At 43.2% G+C, this 13,813-nt stretch overlaps 1 protein-coding gene across 1 annotated transcript; it reads right to left on the reverse strand.

Moving 5' to 3' along the window:
* Positions 1-361: 361 nt before the first annotated feature.
* On the reverse strand, positions 362-1,639 carry LOC122741195 (glyceraldehyde-3-phosphate dehydrogenase-like). The gene has a single exon (XM_043984392.1). It carries the CDS (start codon positions 1,574-1,576, stop codon positions 575-577), a length of 1,002 nt encoding a protein of 333 aa, XP_043840327.1. The 5' UTR covers positions 1,577-1,639; the 3' UTR covers positions 362-574.
* Between the last annotated feature and the right edge of the window lie 12,174 nt (positions 1,640-13,813).

Genomic DNA, 13,813 nt, shown 5'->3' on the forward strand with positions numbered 1-13,813 from the left:
TATATAGTATGTGACACTTTATATCTGTAATCTACCATCTCTCTCTCTCTGAAAGGAAGGATGAAAGTATTTAATTTTATAGCCATCTATTAATTACTTGGGGCAAACAAAACTCAGTATGGTTTGTTTTACTTTGTGATAAAAATGATCTTATATGTATACTTTTATTTATACTAGAATGGCTCAAAACATTTGAGTTGGACCAAATGAAACTGGTTTGTGTTGCTTTTTCCACCTTAAGTTAGTTTTCTATCAGTTTTGTGCTGGATTTCATGCCATAGACACTAGCTTCATTGCTCTCTTTTGTTTATAATTTTGCAGTTTTTAAGATCGGATATTACTCCAAGAGAAGTTGTGGCTCTTTTTTTTTTTTTGCACTGAATATGGTGACTTTATTGATGGTACGTACACAATAGAGGACTCTAGGCTTCTCCCCCCTACTACAGGGGTGCTTTGGGACAACAATGTGAATGGGGCATGGGATCCCTAGTACGGGAACATAGGTTAGGGATGTGGGCTCCCCAGTGGTGGAACTCTCCTTTTGGCTGGGGATGAAGATCCATGGCTTTCCAGTTTACTCCTTGGAGGCCATGTAGACCATGAGGTCTACTACACGGTTGCTGTAACCATACTCATTGTCATACCAGGAAATGAGCTTCACAAAATGGTCGTTGAGGGCAATGCCAGCGCCAGCATCAAAGGTAGAAGAGTGGGTGTTGCTGTTAAAGTCACTGGATACAACCTGGTTCTCTGTGTAGCCCAAGATGCCCTTCAAGGGTCCCTCTGATGCTTGCTTCACCACTTTCTTGATATCATCATATTTGGCAGCTTTCTCCAGGCGGCAGGTCAGATCCACAACAGACACATTGGGAGTAGGAACACGGAAAGCCATGCCTGTGAGTTTCCCATTCAGTTCAGGGATGACCTTGCCTACAGCCTTAGCAGCACCAGTGGAAGCAGGGATGATGTTCTGGGCAGCACCACGCCCATCACGCCACAGCTTGCCAGAGGGGCCATCCACTGTCTTCTGGGTAGCAGTAATGGCATGGACTGTAGTCATGAGTCCTTCCACGATGCCAAAGTTGTCATGAATGACCTTGGCCAAGGGGGCCAAGCAGTTGGTAGTACAGGAGGCATTACTGACAATCTTAAGGGAATTGTCATATTTTTCATGGTTCACTCCCATCACGAACATTGGGGCATCAGCAGAAGGGGCAGAAATAATGACCCGCTTGGCTCCACCCTTCAAGTGAGCCCCAGCCTTTTCCATGGTTGTAAAGACACCAGTGGACTCTACAACATAATCAGCTCCAGCATCTCCCCACTTAATATTGGTGGGGTCCCGCTCCTGGAAGATGGTAATGGCTTTTCCATTGATCACCAGCTTTCCATTCTCAGCCTTGACGGTGCCCTTGAACTTGCCATGGGTGGAATCATATTGAAACATATAAACCATGTAGTTGAGGTCGATGAAGGGGTCATTGATGGCCGCAACATCTACTCCACTGGAGTTGAATGCAGCCCTGGTTACCAGGCGTCCAATACGGCCAAATCCGTTGACTCCGACCTTCACCATCTTGTTTCAGGGATGCGACTGAAGCAGCAGATCCTGGAACCGAGCTTGGGAGAGGAGCTAAGAGCCAGTTGTGGCTCTTAAAGAACACAGCAAAGTGACAGTAAAACAGTATTATTGCAGTGGTTAAAATAGTGGCCTTGGATTCAGGAGGACCTGAGTTCAAATCTGATCTCAGACACTTGACACTTACTATCTGTGTGACCCTGGGCAAGTCACTTAATCCTCATTGCCCTGCAAAAAAAAGTAAATGAAAACACTATTATTGCAGAGGCTTTTGGTGTGGAGAAGTCAAGCATTTCAAGGATCGTTCAAGTCCATGATGAAACAAGATCACCAATTGCACCAAAGTTCAAAGGAAAGTACAGTAAAAATACAACCAAGAACTGAAAATAATTGCTAAAAAATAGCTTAATTATTCCTCAGAAAAATGCAAAACCCTTTAGAAAGACCAGGCAGATGGGGGAGTTGGAAGAAGAACAAGAAGATCAGTACAAACAAAAACAAACCATAACAGACAAGAAACAGCTGCTAATCATTGCTAAGAACAAAAGTCAATTGTCATGGACAAGGTGATACTTCAGTAACAGAATGGTGAAATCTAGAAAAAGGTGAATTTTACTTTGAAACTCACTTCTTCATTCAAGGTTATGTCAATAGCATTGTTAAAAGACACATCTTGTAAGACCTGGACACTTGCATGATACTCTGAACTATCCATCCAAAAACTGTTTGGGGGCTTTTTACTTCCAACAGGCCTGGAAGTATTGTCTCATTAAAGGGATTGTGAACTTTGATACATTTGTTTATAGACCAAGAAAAAGAATTGTTCTGGAATCACAGAAATTCCAAAATGGAGAGATGATACTGCAACATGGCCTTGCTATCATCACATGTCATGAGAGGTTAAGACATTTATCCAAAAAATGGAGATAAATATATTTTAGTAGTATGAGAACTTTCCTGATTTAATCCCTTTCGAAAAGCTATGGGCTATTATCAAGGATAAACTTGACCAAATGGACTATCCATAGAAAGTATGATTAATATCTGATATGATAAAAGTATTGCTTCATGACTAAGTTAAAGAATTTGTGTCAAAATCTTGTGAATTCAATGCCAAATAATGACATATTCCTTTTTATAATTTTTAAAGATGTAAAAAATGCAAAGTTTAGCACATGTCAAAAATGTCAAGTTATTTGTGATCAATGTAGAACTTTCTCTATGCATTAGAATTACTTGTATTGGTATCTAATCACCAGAGTTACACTCTATTTCATGAGGGCAGGGCCTAGGTCTTTTCTAAACTTTGTATCTTTTCCAGTCTTTAGTACTATGTTCTACATCCAGTAGGTATTTACTAAACCAATCAATCAATCAAGAAGCATTTATTATCTGTCCTTGATGACTGATTGATGGGAGGAGGTGCCTTCGTATGCAGTTAGAGAAAGGGCCTGGATGTGGGTAGCAACAGTGGGAATGGAGAGAAAGGAACTGATGCAAGAACTTAGGAAAGGGTGAATCAACAGAACTTGGCTACTGATTGGATACAGAGGATGATAGTGAAGGAGGAGTTAATAATGAGTCAGAAGGCTTTGATCTGGGTGACTGGGAGCAATGTTACCATGCCACTTTCCAAATTTCCTGTTTCTGTTAGTAACTCCACCAAATCTACCCTCCTTTCTCTTCTGCTTCTTCCTTCAACCTTTCACCAGAAGGTATTTGAAACTTGTGGTCATTGAATGTCAGTCCTACCTTGAATGGAGAGATCATTTGTTTGGCAGACATCACTGACCCCTCTCTAGCAGCTTTGTTGGTAATGCCATGGATAGGTTCTTTCTCTTCTCAGTTTTCTCTCCCACATGAAATTCAACCCTTTCCTTTGATTTCCCTTCTCTTTAGTACTATTATCAATCCCTTTGCTCCCACCAGGCTTCTTGTCTGTGTATCTTGGCTCTGTAAATACCCACCAGCTGGGCTGTAAATATAAATAGCCTTCAGACTGGACTGATTTTGAATGGAATGGAAGTGAGAGGCTACCTCTCAGCATTAGTCTTCTCCAGTCTCAATATCATTCCTCCCTGTTGAGAAGTATTTCTCCTCTCTGGTCTTAACCAAAGGTAGCTTTTAGAAACAGATTGTTTCCTTTGTCAGTTAAGAAAGCAGGAAGACTTATCTTCAGGTTTTGAATATTTTTTCCAAAGGATAAACAAGACCTCTGTATGAATGGGACACTGTCCAGGGGAGCATAGGAGAGTAAATAGCCCAACTATTATTCAGGAGCAACTTGGCTGAAGATTGGGAGAAGGGTATGTAGGGTCCTATGGGACAGTGAGTATGCCAGCTGGGCTTTATCCTGATGGACTGGCTAGACTCTTGCAGGTCTTCAGGATTTAGAAATAGAAGAAAGCTTAGAAATAGACTTCAAATGCCTCATTTTCCAGATAAGGAAACTGAGGAAGGAGAAAGGGAACATTCTGAGCCTTAGTTTCTTCATCTGTAAAACGGGGATAATAATGCCTGTAGAACCTATCTTAAAAAGATATCATGAGACTTAAAGGAGAAGCTGTATGGAAATAGTCTTACAAACTATAAAGGGTTATGTAAGCATTAATTATTACTATTGTCTTGTCTGTAATAAAGTTGAAAACTTTAAATCAAGTCAACTAGCATTAATTAAGCATCTACTGCCACCAGGCACTGCGTTAAGCACTGGAGATGCAAAGAAAAGCAAAAAGCATCCTTTCACTTGAGCTCACAATCTAATGGAGGAGACATTATGCAAACAACTATGTACAAACAATATGTAGATCAATGTGTTTAAACCATATATATGTACATATATCTATATATGCATATATCTAAAGCTGTCTGTCTCTCTCTCCAAAATCACATAAGGTTCAAAACTGTAATTTGAACCTCTGAGGCTATTATCAATTTGTTCTCTCTCTCTCCCTCCCTCCCTCTTTCTGTCTCTCTCCTTCTCTCCCTCCATTCCTCCTTCTATCTCTCCCTTTCTCTCCCCTCCCTCACTTCCTCTATCTCCTTCTCTTCCTTCTTCCCCCTTCTCCCCCTCCCTCTCATCTATTTGTCTATAGCTCCACCTTAGAGGGAAGGCACTAAGATTAAGGAGGGTTAGGAAAGACTTCTTGCAGAAGGTAAGGCTATAGGGTGTAGAGGATAAAGCATCAGCCCTGGATTCAAGAGGGACCTGAGTTCAAATCTGGTCTCAGATGCTTGACACTCACTAGCTGTGTGACCTCGACCAAGTCATTTAACCCCCATTGCCCTGCAAAAAGAAGAAGAAGAAGAAGAAGAAGAAGAAGAAGAAGAAGAAGAAGAAGAAGAAGAAGAAGAAGAAGAAAAAGGTAGCACTATAGCTGAAACTTGAAGGAAGCCAGGGAATGACAAAGGAGAGTATTCTATTAATGAGGGAATAGTCAGAGAAAACTCTCTGAGTCAAGAGATGGTGTCTTTCATATTAGGAATGGCAAGGAGGCCTGTGTCAATGGATCATTGAGTATATGGAGGGAAGTGCGATGTAAGAATACTGGAAAGCTAGGAAGGGGGCAGGCTCTGAAAGGCTTTAAAAGCCAAATAGAGGATTTTATATATGATTCTGGAGGTAATGAAGAGCCACTGAAGCTTACTGAATAGGAGAGTAACATGACCAGACCTGCGCTTTGGGATGATCCATTTGACAGTGGGGACTGGAGTCCGGTACAGTGGACTGGAGTGGGGAGAGACTCAAGGTAAGGAGAGCAACTTGAAGGCTGCTGCAATAGTCCAGGCATGTGGTCACTAGGGTGGTGGTGGTGGCAGAGTCAGAGGAGATAAGAGAACATATACTAGAGACATTATGAAGTAGAAACAACACGATTTGGCAGCTGATTGGCTATGGAGGATCAAAGAATGAGGAATCAAAGCAGACACTTCGATTTTGAGGCCCAGGCAACTAGGAAGATGGTGGCATCATTGGCAGTTTACTAGGGAAGTTCTGAAAAGGGAATAGTTTGGGGAGAAAGCTAATGAATTCATTTCTGGACATGTTGTCTTGGGTATGTCTACAGGACACCCAGTTTAAGATGTCAAATAGGCATTTGGAGATGTGAGAATAGAGGACAGGAGAGAGGTTAGGGATGGACAATTAGATCTGAGCATCATCTCCATAGAAATGATCATTGAATCCATGGAAGCTGATGAGATCGCCAACTGAAATAGTCTAGAGGCAAAAGAGAAGAGGACCCAGGACAGAGACTTGGGAGACACCTTTGGTTAGTTGGTGTGACCTGGAGGAAGATCCTGCAGAAGAGATTAAGAAGGAGTTGTCAGACAAGTAGGAGGAGGAGAGACAATTGCTTAAGAATCTTTGAAGTGCTAGGTAAATACTGTCGTTATCCTTAACTTGTCTAATGTTACATGGGTAACAAAGATCCAAACGGCCAGTCTGAACCCAGGTCATCTACCTTAAAATCCAGTATCCTTTCTGTTTTGTCAGGGTTCCATGCCAATCTTTTTGGAAGGAATCAGTGTGAGAGCCTATGAACATCTCATAAAGAGCTGTCCATTTATTCAGAGACAAGAAAGAGCAATTGACCTTCCCAAGAAGAGGCCTTGGGTGGGACACCCTTGATCATTTTGTCTTTAAAGTTCTACTTATGTTGGAGACCACATGCTGTAGTGGAAAAACAGCCTAATTTAGAATCAGAATATCTGAATTTGAAGACTGGCTCTGTCATTTACTAACCATGAGACTTTGCCTCTCTTGGGCCTTACAGTCTTCATCTATAAAATATAGGAATTAGATCAGAGTTGGGGATCTTAACCTTTTTTTTATATCAAAGACTCCTTTGTCAGGCTGTTGAGGTCTATGAACCTGTTCTTAGAATGTTTTTAACGTATAAAATAAAATACATAGGATTGTTGGTGTCTTTCAGTCGTCTCAGTCATGCCCAACTCTTCATGACTCCATTTGGGGCTTTCTTGGCAAAGAGAACACTTAAATTTGCCATTTCCTTCTCCAGATCATTTGACAGATGAGTAAACTGAGGCAAACAAGGTTAAATGACTTGCCCAGAGTCATACAGCTGGTGTCTGAGGCTGGATTTGCATCCAGGTTTTCCTGACTCCAGGCTCTCTATCCACTGCACACATAGCATTACAGGGAAAAATAAATTATATGAAAAAAAGATGTAATCTTTTCCGCCATCCAAGTTCACTTACTCCTTAAAAATCCATCTGGGGACAGGGGATGTCTGTGGACTCCAGGTTAAGAAATTCTTAACTAGGTGATTTCTAAGGTTCCATTCCTCTTCATCTATGATCCCACGATCCTCTCAGAACTGCTTTTGTAGACAGGACACTCCTTCAACAATTTGCCTATATGTGATGAGAGATGAGAAGGGATGGATGGCATCTAGAGGCATCTCTCTCCCCACCCCCTCCAAGTGAATGTCATCAAGGAGACTCTCACCTGATCACAACACCCAGTGTTTGGAGAAAAAAAACCCCACAAGCACTCATTAAGTAAATCTGTAAACAGACATGCTCTGACACTTTTGGAACTAGCAGGTGACCCATATACCTTACTTGCCCTGAAGCTCTTCCAGGTGCTGGAGAACAGAGACTTCAGGAAGACACTCTTTCCTTCTAGCCAGTGTCATGTTTGTTGGGTTCTCTGGCTCCAGTTCCCGCAGAGCCAGGAGGCCAGGACAAACCTGCTCCCTGGGTGGGAGGGACTCCATGTTCCTTTCTTTTTGGAGAGAAGGGAGCCCCTCCCTGGAGTCTCCAGCTTCCAGGCCTTGTACTTAATTACTGAACAAAAGGCATCCAAGGCTTAGGTGTGATGTCTCCTCTGAGCTCCCCTTCTGCTCTTGGCAGCAGGCGACACTCAGGAAAAGGAGACAGCCCTGAGTCCTGCAGAGATGCTAACTCACCTTTCTTCACTTCAGTGTCTGAGTTCAGATATTTTGAACAAGAGTTTCTTTTCTTATATTAAATTTAAAAAATAATTAACAAATCTCTTTTCTTTCCCTCTCACCTCTTTTTTCCCCATTAGAAAAATGAAAAAACAATACCCCTTGTAACAAATATACTAATAACAAAATAAAACAAATTCCCTAATAGTGCATATCCAAAAAAATTCATTTTGTATAATTTTAACTTTTATTATTATTATTATTATTTTTTAGTGAGGCATGTGGGGTTAAGTGCTTGCCAGGGTCACACAGCTAGTAAGTGTTAAGTTTCTGAGGCTGGATTTGAACTCAGGTCCTCCTGAATCCAGGGCAGGTGCTCTATCCACTGACCACCTAGCTGCCTCTCCCCCCATACTTTTGATGTATTTCTCCCTACATATTTTAGCTATCACACCTGCCCACCTCCAAACCAAAGAAAAACTCTTGAAACAGACAGGCATAGCCAAACAAATTCCCTAATTGACCATATCCAAAAAGTATATGTCGCAGTCTGCATCCTGAGGCTAATCATTTCTTTTGGAGGAGAGGATAACATGCCTCCTCATTGCTCCTGTGGAATTGTGGTTTGTCATCTCATTGATTTTTCAAATGATGATGTTATTGTGTAAATTGTTCTTCTGGTTCTGCTCTCTTCACTCTGAAGCAGTTCATACAAGTCTTCCTAGGTTTCTTTGGAACCTTCAGTCACTTCTGATGGCACAATGATATTCTATTACATTTATGTTTGTTCAACTATTTTCTAACTGATGGACATCCCTTTTGTTTTTAGTTCTCTGCTATAATTAAAAGAGCTGCTCTGAATATTTTTGTCCATATGGGTCTACATCAGGGTCCAGTGCTCAGATGATGGGCAGTGTGAGTGGTACGATCATTGGCTCTGGACTTAGAGGGCCTGGGGTCACTTCTGTCCCCTGATTCTCACCATGTTAGGTAAGTTAGAATCTCCTGGGCCTCAGTTTCCTGTACAATAAGGGAATAGGACTGAATGGCCTCTGAGGTCCCTGGGAGCTTTAAATTTATGAAATTAATGCATTTCAACTCAAAGAATCTGCCTGCTTCCATTCGAAATACAAATGAGTAGGGCAAAACAGAGGCAGAAAAGTTAAAGGAAAAGGCATCATCAATGGACAAGGTGCTTGTGTCTTGTTCAGTCAAGCTATTATATCCCTGAAATAGGTCTGTCTTGAAACCCTTTTCCTTTTTTTGGGGGGGGGGGTGTTCTCATTTTCCTGGTCTGCAAAATGCTGGCTTGGAACAGCTCATTTTGGGGTTCATTCTGACTTTGACATCCTATGCTCTAAATCCCTTTCAAGCTTTGATATTCTATGTTCTATCAGCACAATGGGCAGCTAGGTGGCACATTGGATAGAGTGTTGGCCCCAGAGTTCAGCTCTGGCCTCAGAGACTTACTAGCTGTGTGGCCCTGGGCAAGTAACTTAAGCTCGTTTGCCTCAGTTTCCTCCTCTGTATAATGAGTTGGAGAAGGAAATGGCCAAGAAAACGCTGGATGGGAGCCACAAAGTTGGACCTGACTGAACAACACCAAATCAACATAATGCAGTGGGTCTCATGCTGGATTTGGAGTCAGAGCACCTGAAGTTCAAATTCTGACTTTGGGTCATGTTGGGCATATCCTTTATTCTATTCTTTCTAGGCCTCCACTTCTTGATTTGTGAAATGAGTGGATTGGACTAAATGATTCCTAAGTCTGTTTGCAGGTAGAAACCTATGATCCCTTCTTCCAAGGTCCCTTTTAGCTCTGATAGTCTATCTTTTAAAGTCCCTTCTAGCTCTGACATTGCCCTATTTTCCTGAAGCAGTACAATGAAGCAAGAAGACACAAACCCTGAATATCTTTTTCCCTTCACAGAAATTAGGACTTACCCCATGATCACAGATCTCAACTAGTAGCATGAGTAGGATAGGTCTGTGTGCAATGGAGACCTGACAGGTGTTCATTGTTGAGTTGAAGGTAACTTATAGCATCCTGCTTGTTCCAAAGCAGGAAAAAGATCTGGGTTAATTCCAAAGAAGACACTGTTTTGGGTTCCATAGAAAGATGAAAGGTCAATGGACAACTCAAGGTCATGTGACCTTTCAAGTCATTCTGTCAATTTGGGGGTATCTCTCACTTGTTCTTACATTCAGCTAAAATATTTCCTTCTGTAACTTCTACCTAGTGCCACCCTCTGAAACTACACAGAACAAGTTTCATACCTCTTCCATATTCCAGCCCCTCAAATATTTGAAGGCAACAGTCATGTGACTGTGGTTCAAATCACCAAAGTCATAGGAAAGATAGCATTACAGTGAAAAGAGCACCAGCTATAGAGTGAGAGGACTTGGGTTCAGACCCCAGCTCTGTTACTACCTGTGTGTGCCTCAGTTTCTTCATCTATCAAAAGCATTGACTGTACCGAATGGCTCCTAAGGGTCTTTTCCAGCTTTAACTGTATGATCCTAGATCTCCTTTCAGTACAAATAGGTGAATCTGTGTGAAACCTACATGGATGACACCCAAGGTCCTCACTCTGGAGGCTTCCTGGGCATCTGGCAACCTGATGGCTAAAGCCTTGACTCCTTTGAGTACCAAGAACAAACCAGTTTATATAGTTGCGTGCAGAGAAAAGAGCTTTAAATTTAGGGTTTGGGGACCCCAATCTCTGTCACTCAGTTCTTTTGTGACACTAGGCAAATCATTGCTTCCATGAGTCTCCGTTTCCTCATCCGTAAAATGAAGGGTTTGAATGAAATGATCTTTAAAGTCTCTTCTAGCTCTAAATTTGTGATCCCATGATTCTAATCTTTCTGTGTCCTAAAGAGGTACTAGCTCTCATACTTCAATGTAAGGAGTCCCAGACCTGGGAGTCAGAAGACATGGTTTTGCATATTATTCCACCCTTTATTGTTGTTGTTGTTGTTTCTTCATCACTTAAACTTTGGGCCTCAGTTTCCTCAACAGTAAAATGAGGGTGTGGGAATAGATGGCCTTCAAGGTCCCCCTTCTTCCTCAATATCCCTAAAGTGCTATGCATACACTTGTATACTCTTCTAAGAAAAGTTTCCTATGATTGGATTATAATTTTCTCAGTGCATCGTCTATCACTCCCTGAGGGCAATTAGGTTCACTGGTGAGATATTTAATGATAATCATAACTAATATTTATCTAGGGATTTAAGGTTTACACAACACTGAATATATTATCTCCTTGGTTCCTCATACCTCTCTGGCATAGAGCCTCATTTTACAGATGAGAAAACTGAGGAAAATAGATGGTAAGTGATTTGTATGGAGTCACACAGCGAGTTAGTCTATGAGACAAGATTTGAACTCAGGTCTTGCTGATCTCAAGTCCAGTCCTTTTTCTGTTTTGCCATGCTGCTTTACAGCCTTTTGGGCTACCATTTAATACCTGTTAGTTCCCATGTACCTCAAGGGGTTAGCGAATGCAATGTACTCCCTGAGTACAATGACCCAAGAGGAAGGTTGAAAGTCGTTCTCTTTTCAGGTCTTGTCTCCATAGGACTCTTTTCATGATTTCTTGGTTTCATTTTCTTCCCTCTCTCCTTTGGAAATGATTGCAAATGGGTCTCTTTGTGTCTCTCTTCCTCTGTCTGTCTCTTTCTCTCTCTCTGTTTCTGTCTCTCCAGTTGGGCTGCATCCCGTCTCTGTCCTCAACCCAGGGCACTTCTGATTGCTAAATTTAGCCTTTGGGGAAGCTTTGTTTGAGAACGATTCACAGGGTGGGGGGTGGTGGTGGTGGTGGTGGCTAAACAGCATCGACCAGCACACAGCGATCTAGCAATGAAACCGCTGCAAGGGAGAAAACTTCCTTGTATGCTAATATCGGTAAGAAGCCTGCTAATTAGGCAGGAGTGAGAAACCCCAATTTTCTGATGGAATAAATTACCCAGGAAGGCTCCTCTCCCTGTGCCTGGGCTTTGCCCGAAGCCTTGGGGCCGGGCTCCCCTGTGAATTCACCAGATCGGCTCAGCCCCAGCCCTAGTCCCAGCCCCACAGGCTCAGCTCTCCAGCAAAGGAGGCCTCACTCCTCCCATGCAAGGATGCACTGCTCTCCCCTTCTAATTAAGGTTTTATTGCCCTCCCCCACCCAGCTGTACACCGATTGTGGCACCCCCTCCCTTACGGTGCGCCAGTTTCCACCCTGTGATGCCACCCACTACACCCAGGAGCTGGGCTTCTGCCAGCCCACAGCCTCTCCAGGCAAGCCGAATCTGGGCTTCATGCAGCTAGCTCCTTAGCAAGAGACATCAGTGGCAACATGCCGACAGTTCCAGCCTCCTGCTGTCCTGTTCTTCCTCCTCCTCCCCTTTCTCACCCTGCCCAATTCCCCCCCCTCCCAGGATTGGCAAACTTCATCCCAGAATCCCAGAACCACAGAACCCAGCACTAGATGAGACCCCAGACACGGTGTGTGCAAAGAGAAATTTCTTCTACTGGTGGATGGGCCCTGACCAACAGCAGGTGGACCTTTTGGAGAAATGGGGCTGCCTCATGAGAGGTTGCCTATTGTAACGAGCTAGAATGCTAACCTTGGAGTTAGCAGATAGAGCTCTGGACTTGGGAGTCAAGATGACCTACCTAGGTCTGAATTCAGCCTCTTACACCAGTTGTATGACCTCTTTTAGGTCACTTACTTACTAAGAGTCTTACTTTCCTCACCTATAAAATGGGAACAAAATTCCCTGAAACAACCACCTTGAAGCCTTGCAGCGAGGCTCAAGTGAGATGGTATTTACGAAGTGCTTCGCAAAATTTAAGGCCAGTTAATATTTGTGGCTTTTTGTGGAGCCTGGAGAGAGGCAGCCTGTCCTAGGCCTTGCAAAACTACCCACTCCTCATCTCCTCCCAGGCCTTTTAGACTCAGGCCCTTTTATGTGGTTTCAGTGCTGGAAAGGCTTCAGTTTCCCCATCTGTACAGTTAAGCATTGGACAAGATGACTTCTGAGGCACGGAGGGATTGAGTTACTTGGCCCAAGGGGACCCAGCAAGGACAAGACCCTGACTAGTTTCCTGAACGCTGGTCCGGCACGCTTTGCTTTACACTTTTACACCACCCTAGTCAAATTATGCCAGGGAGCCCAGTTCCTTTGGCTCACTGGTGGAGGGTTAGAAAATTCTCAATGTACGCTTTTGGCAAGTGACTCTTCCCCACCCCCATTCCCCTCACCCTCCCGGGGAAGCCTGTGGTGAACTGGGGGCTTTGCTAGGACACAGACAATTTCAACTCAAGCTTGAGGAGGCCTTAGTTTCTGCAGGTGAGAATACCAGCTAAACTGGCTGGTGCTCAGCACCCTCTGATCTTCCCCTCCCCTATCCTCTGCACCCCACCCCCACTTTTCATTGAGCTTTCTTAAATCCCAGGGAAGCTTTAGCAGTTACCATGAGCTTTTTCAACTGCTATGTAGTTCCTGGGTTTGAAGAGAGGGGGGCAGTCTGGCTGGGCTCTATTCCCTGAATGATAGATATCTGAACAGTTTAAGATCCAGGCCCACTGTTAGAGTTTTCTTAGGATAGGATGATAAGGAGAGTGAACTCTGGACTGCCTGGACAGGGAGCCCTACCCCAGTAGCCTGAGCCTGCAGGAATGAACTAGGGACTTCACATGAAATCTTTTCAACTTTTCAAGCTAGACCATGGGCAAAACCAGTTAAAATAGAAGAACTCTCTGAGTCAGGGCCTCTGATGACCAGCATGAGAGGGTCCTCAGCATGTAAGGGATGATTTTCATGAGCCAGTTTCCCTAAGAGAAGGGGAGATGTTTGGGAAACTGCATTAACTCTTTCGGGCCACTGGAGTACGCCTTCCTACAGCTATGGGAATAAAGATTAACCCCTTGGGCTTCTGGCCTAAAAGAAATCAGGCAGTGCGGCTAATGAGAAAAACACAGACTCTAGGGCTATTTCCCCTTCTATTTTCTATGTGGAACAGTTGCATTTTCATGAGAGTCTATGCCCAGAGAGGGGACAGGAATAATTCTGATACTTTCTGAGGTTAGGGCTTTCTTGGTGACTTCTGCTCTTGTGGGCTCAATAACAAATCTCCTTGCAAATGGTTCAAAGACCTATTGAGTCCTAGTCTTGGTTCTCAACTGCAGGCTCACATTATGAACTGCTTTTTGGACATTAGAGGTTTGGGAAGCATCTCAATCTCAACAGGTCAAAAAAAAATCTCATTATCTTTCTTTCCAAACCTACCCCTTTCCTGTACTTCCCTATTTCTGTTGGGCATACCCCC

Source organism: Dromiciops gliroides, chromosome 2, assembly GCF_019393635.1.
Source record: "Dromiciops gliroides isolate mDroGli1 chromosome 2, mDroGli1.pri, whole genome shotgun sequence".
Taxonomy (NCBI): Eukaryota; Metazoa; Chordata; class Mammalia; order Microbiotheria; family Microbiotheriidae; genus Dromiciops; species Dromiciops gliroides.

Bases quoted from the DNA above. Each gene is read 5' to 3' on its own strand.
- LOC122741195 (XM_043984392.1), bottom strand. From the start codon at position 1,576: ATGGTGAAGGTCGGAGTCAACGGATTTGGCCGTATTGGACGCCTGGTA.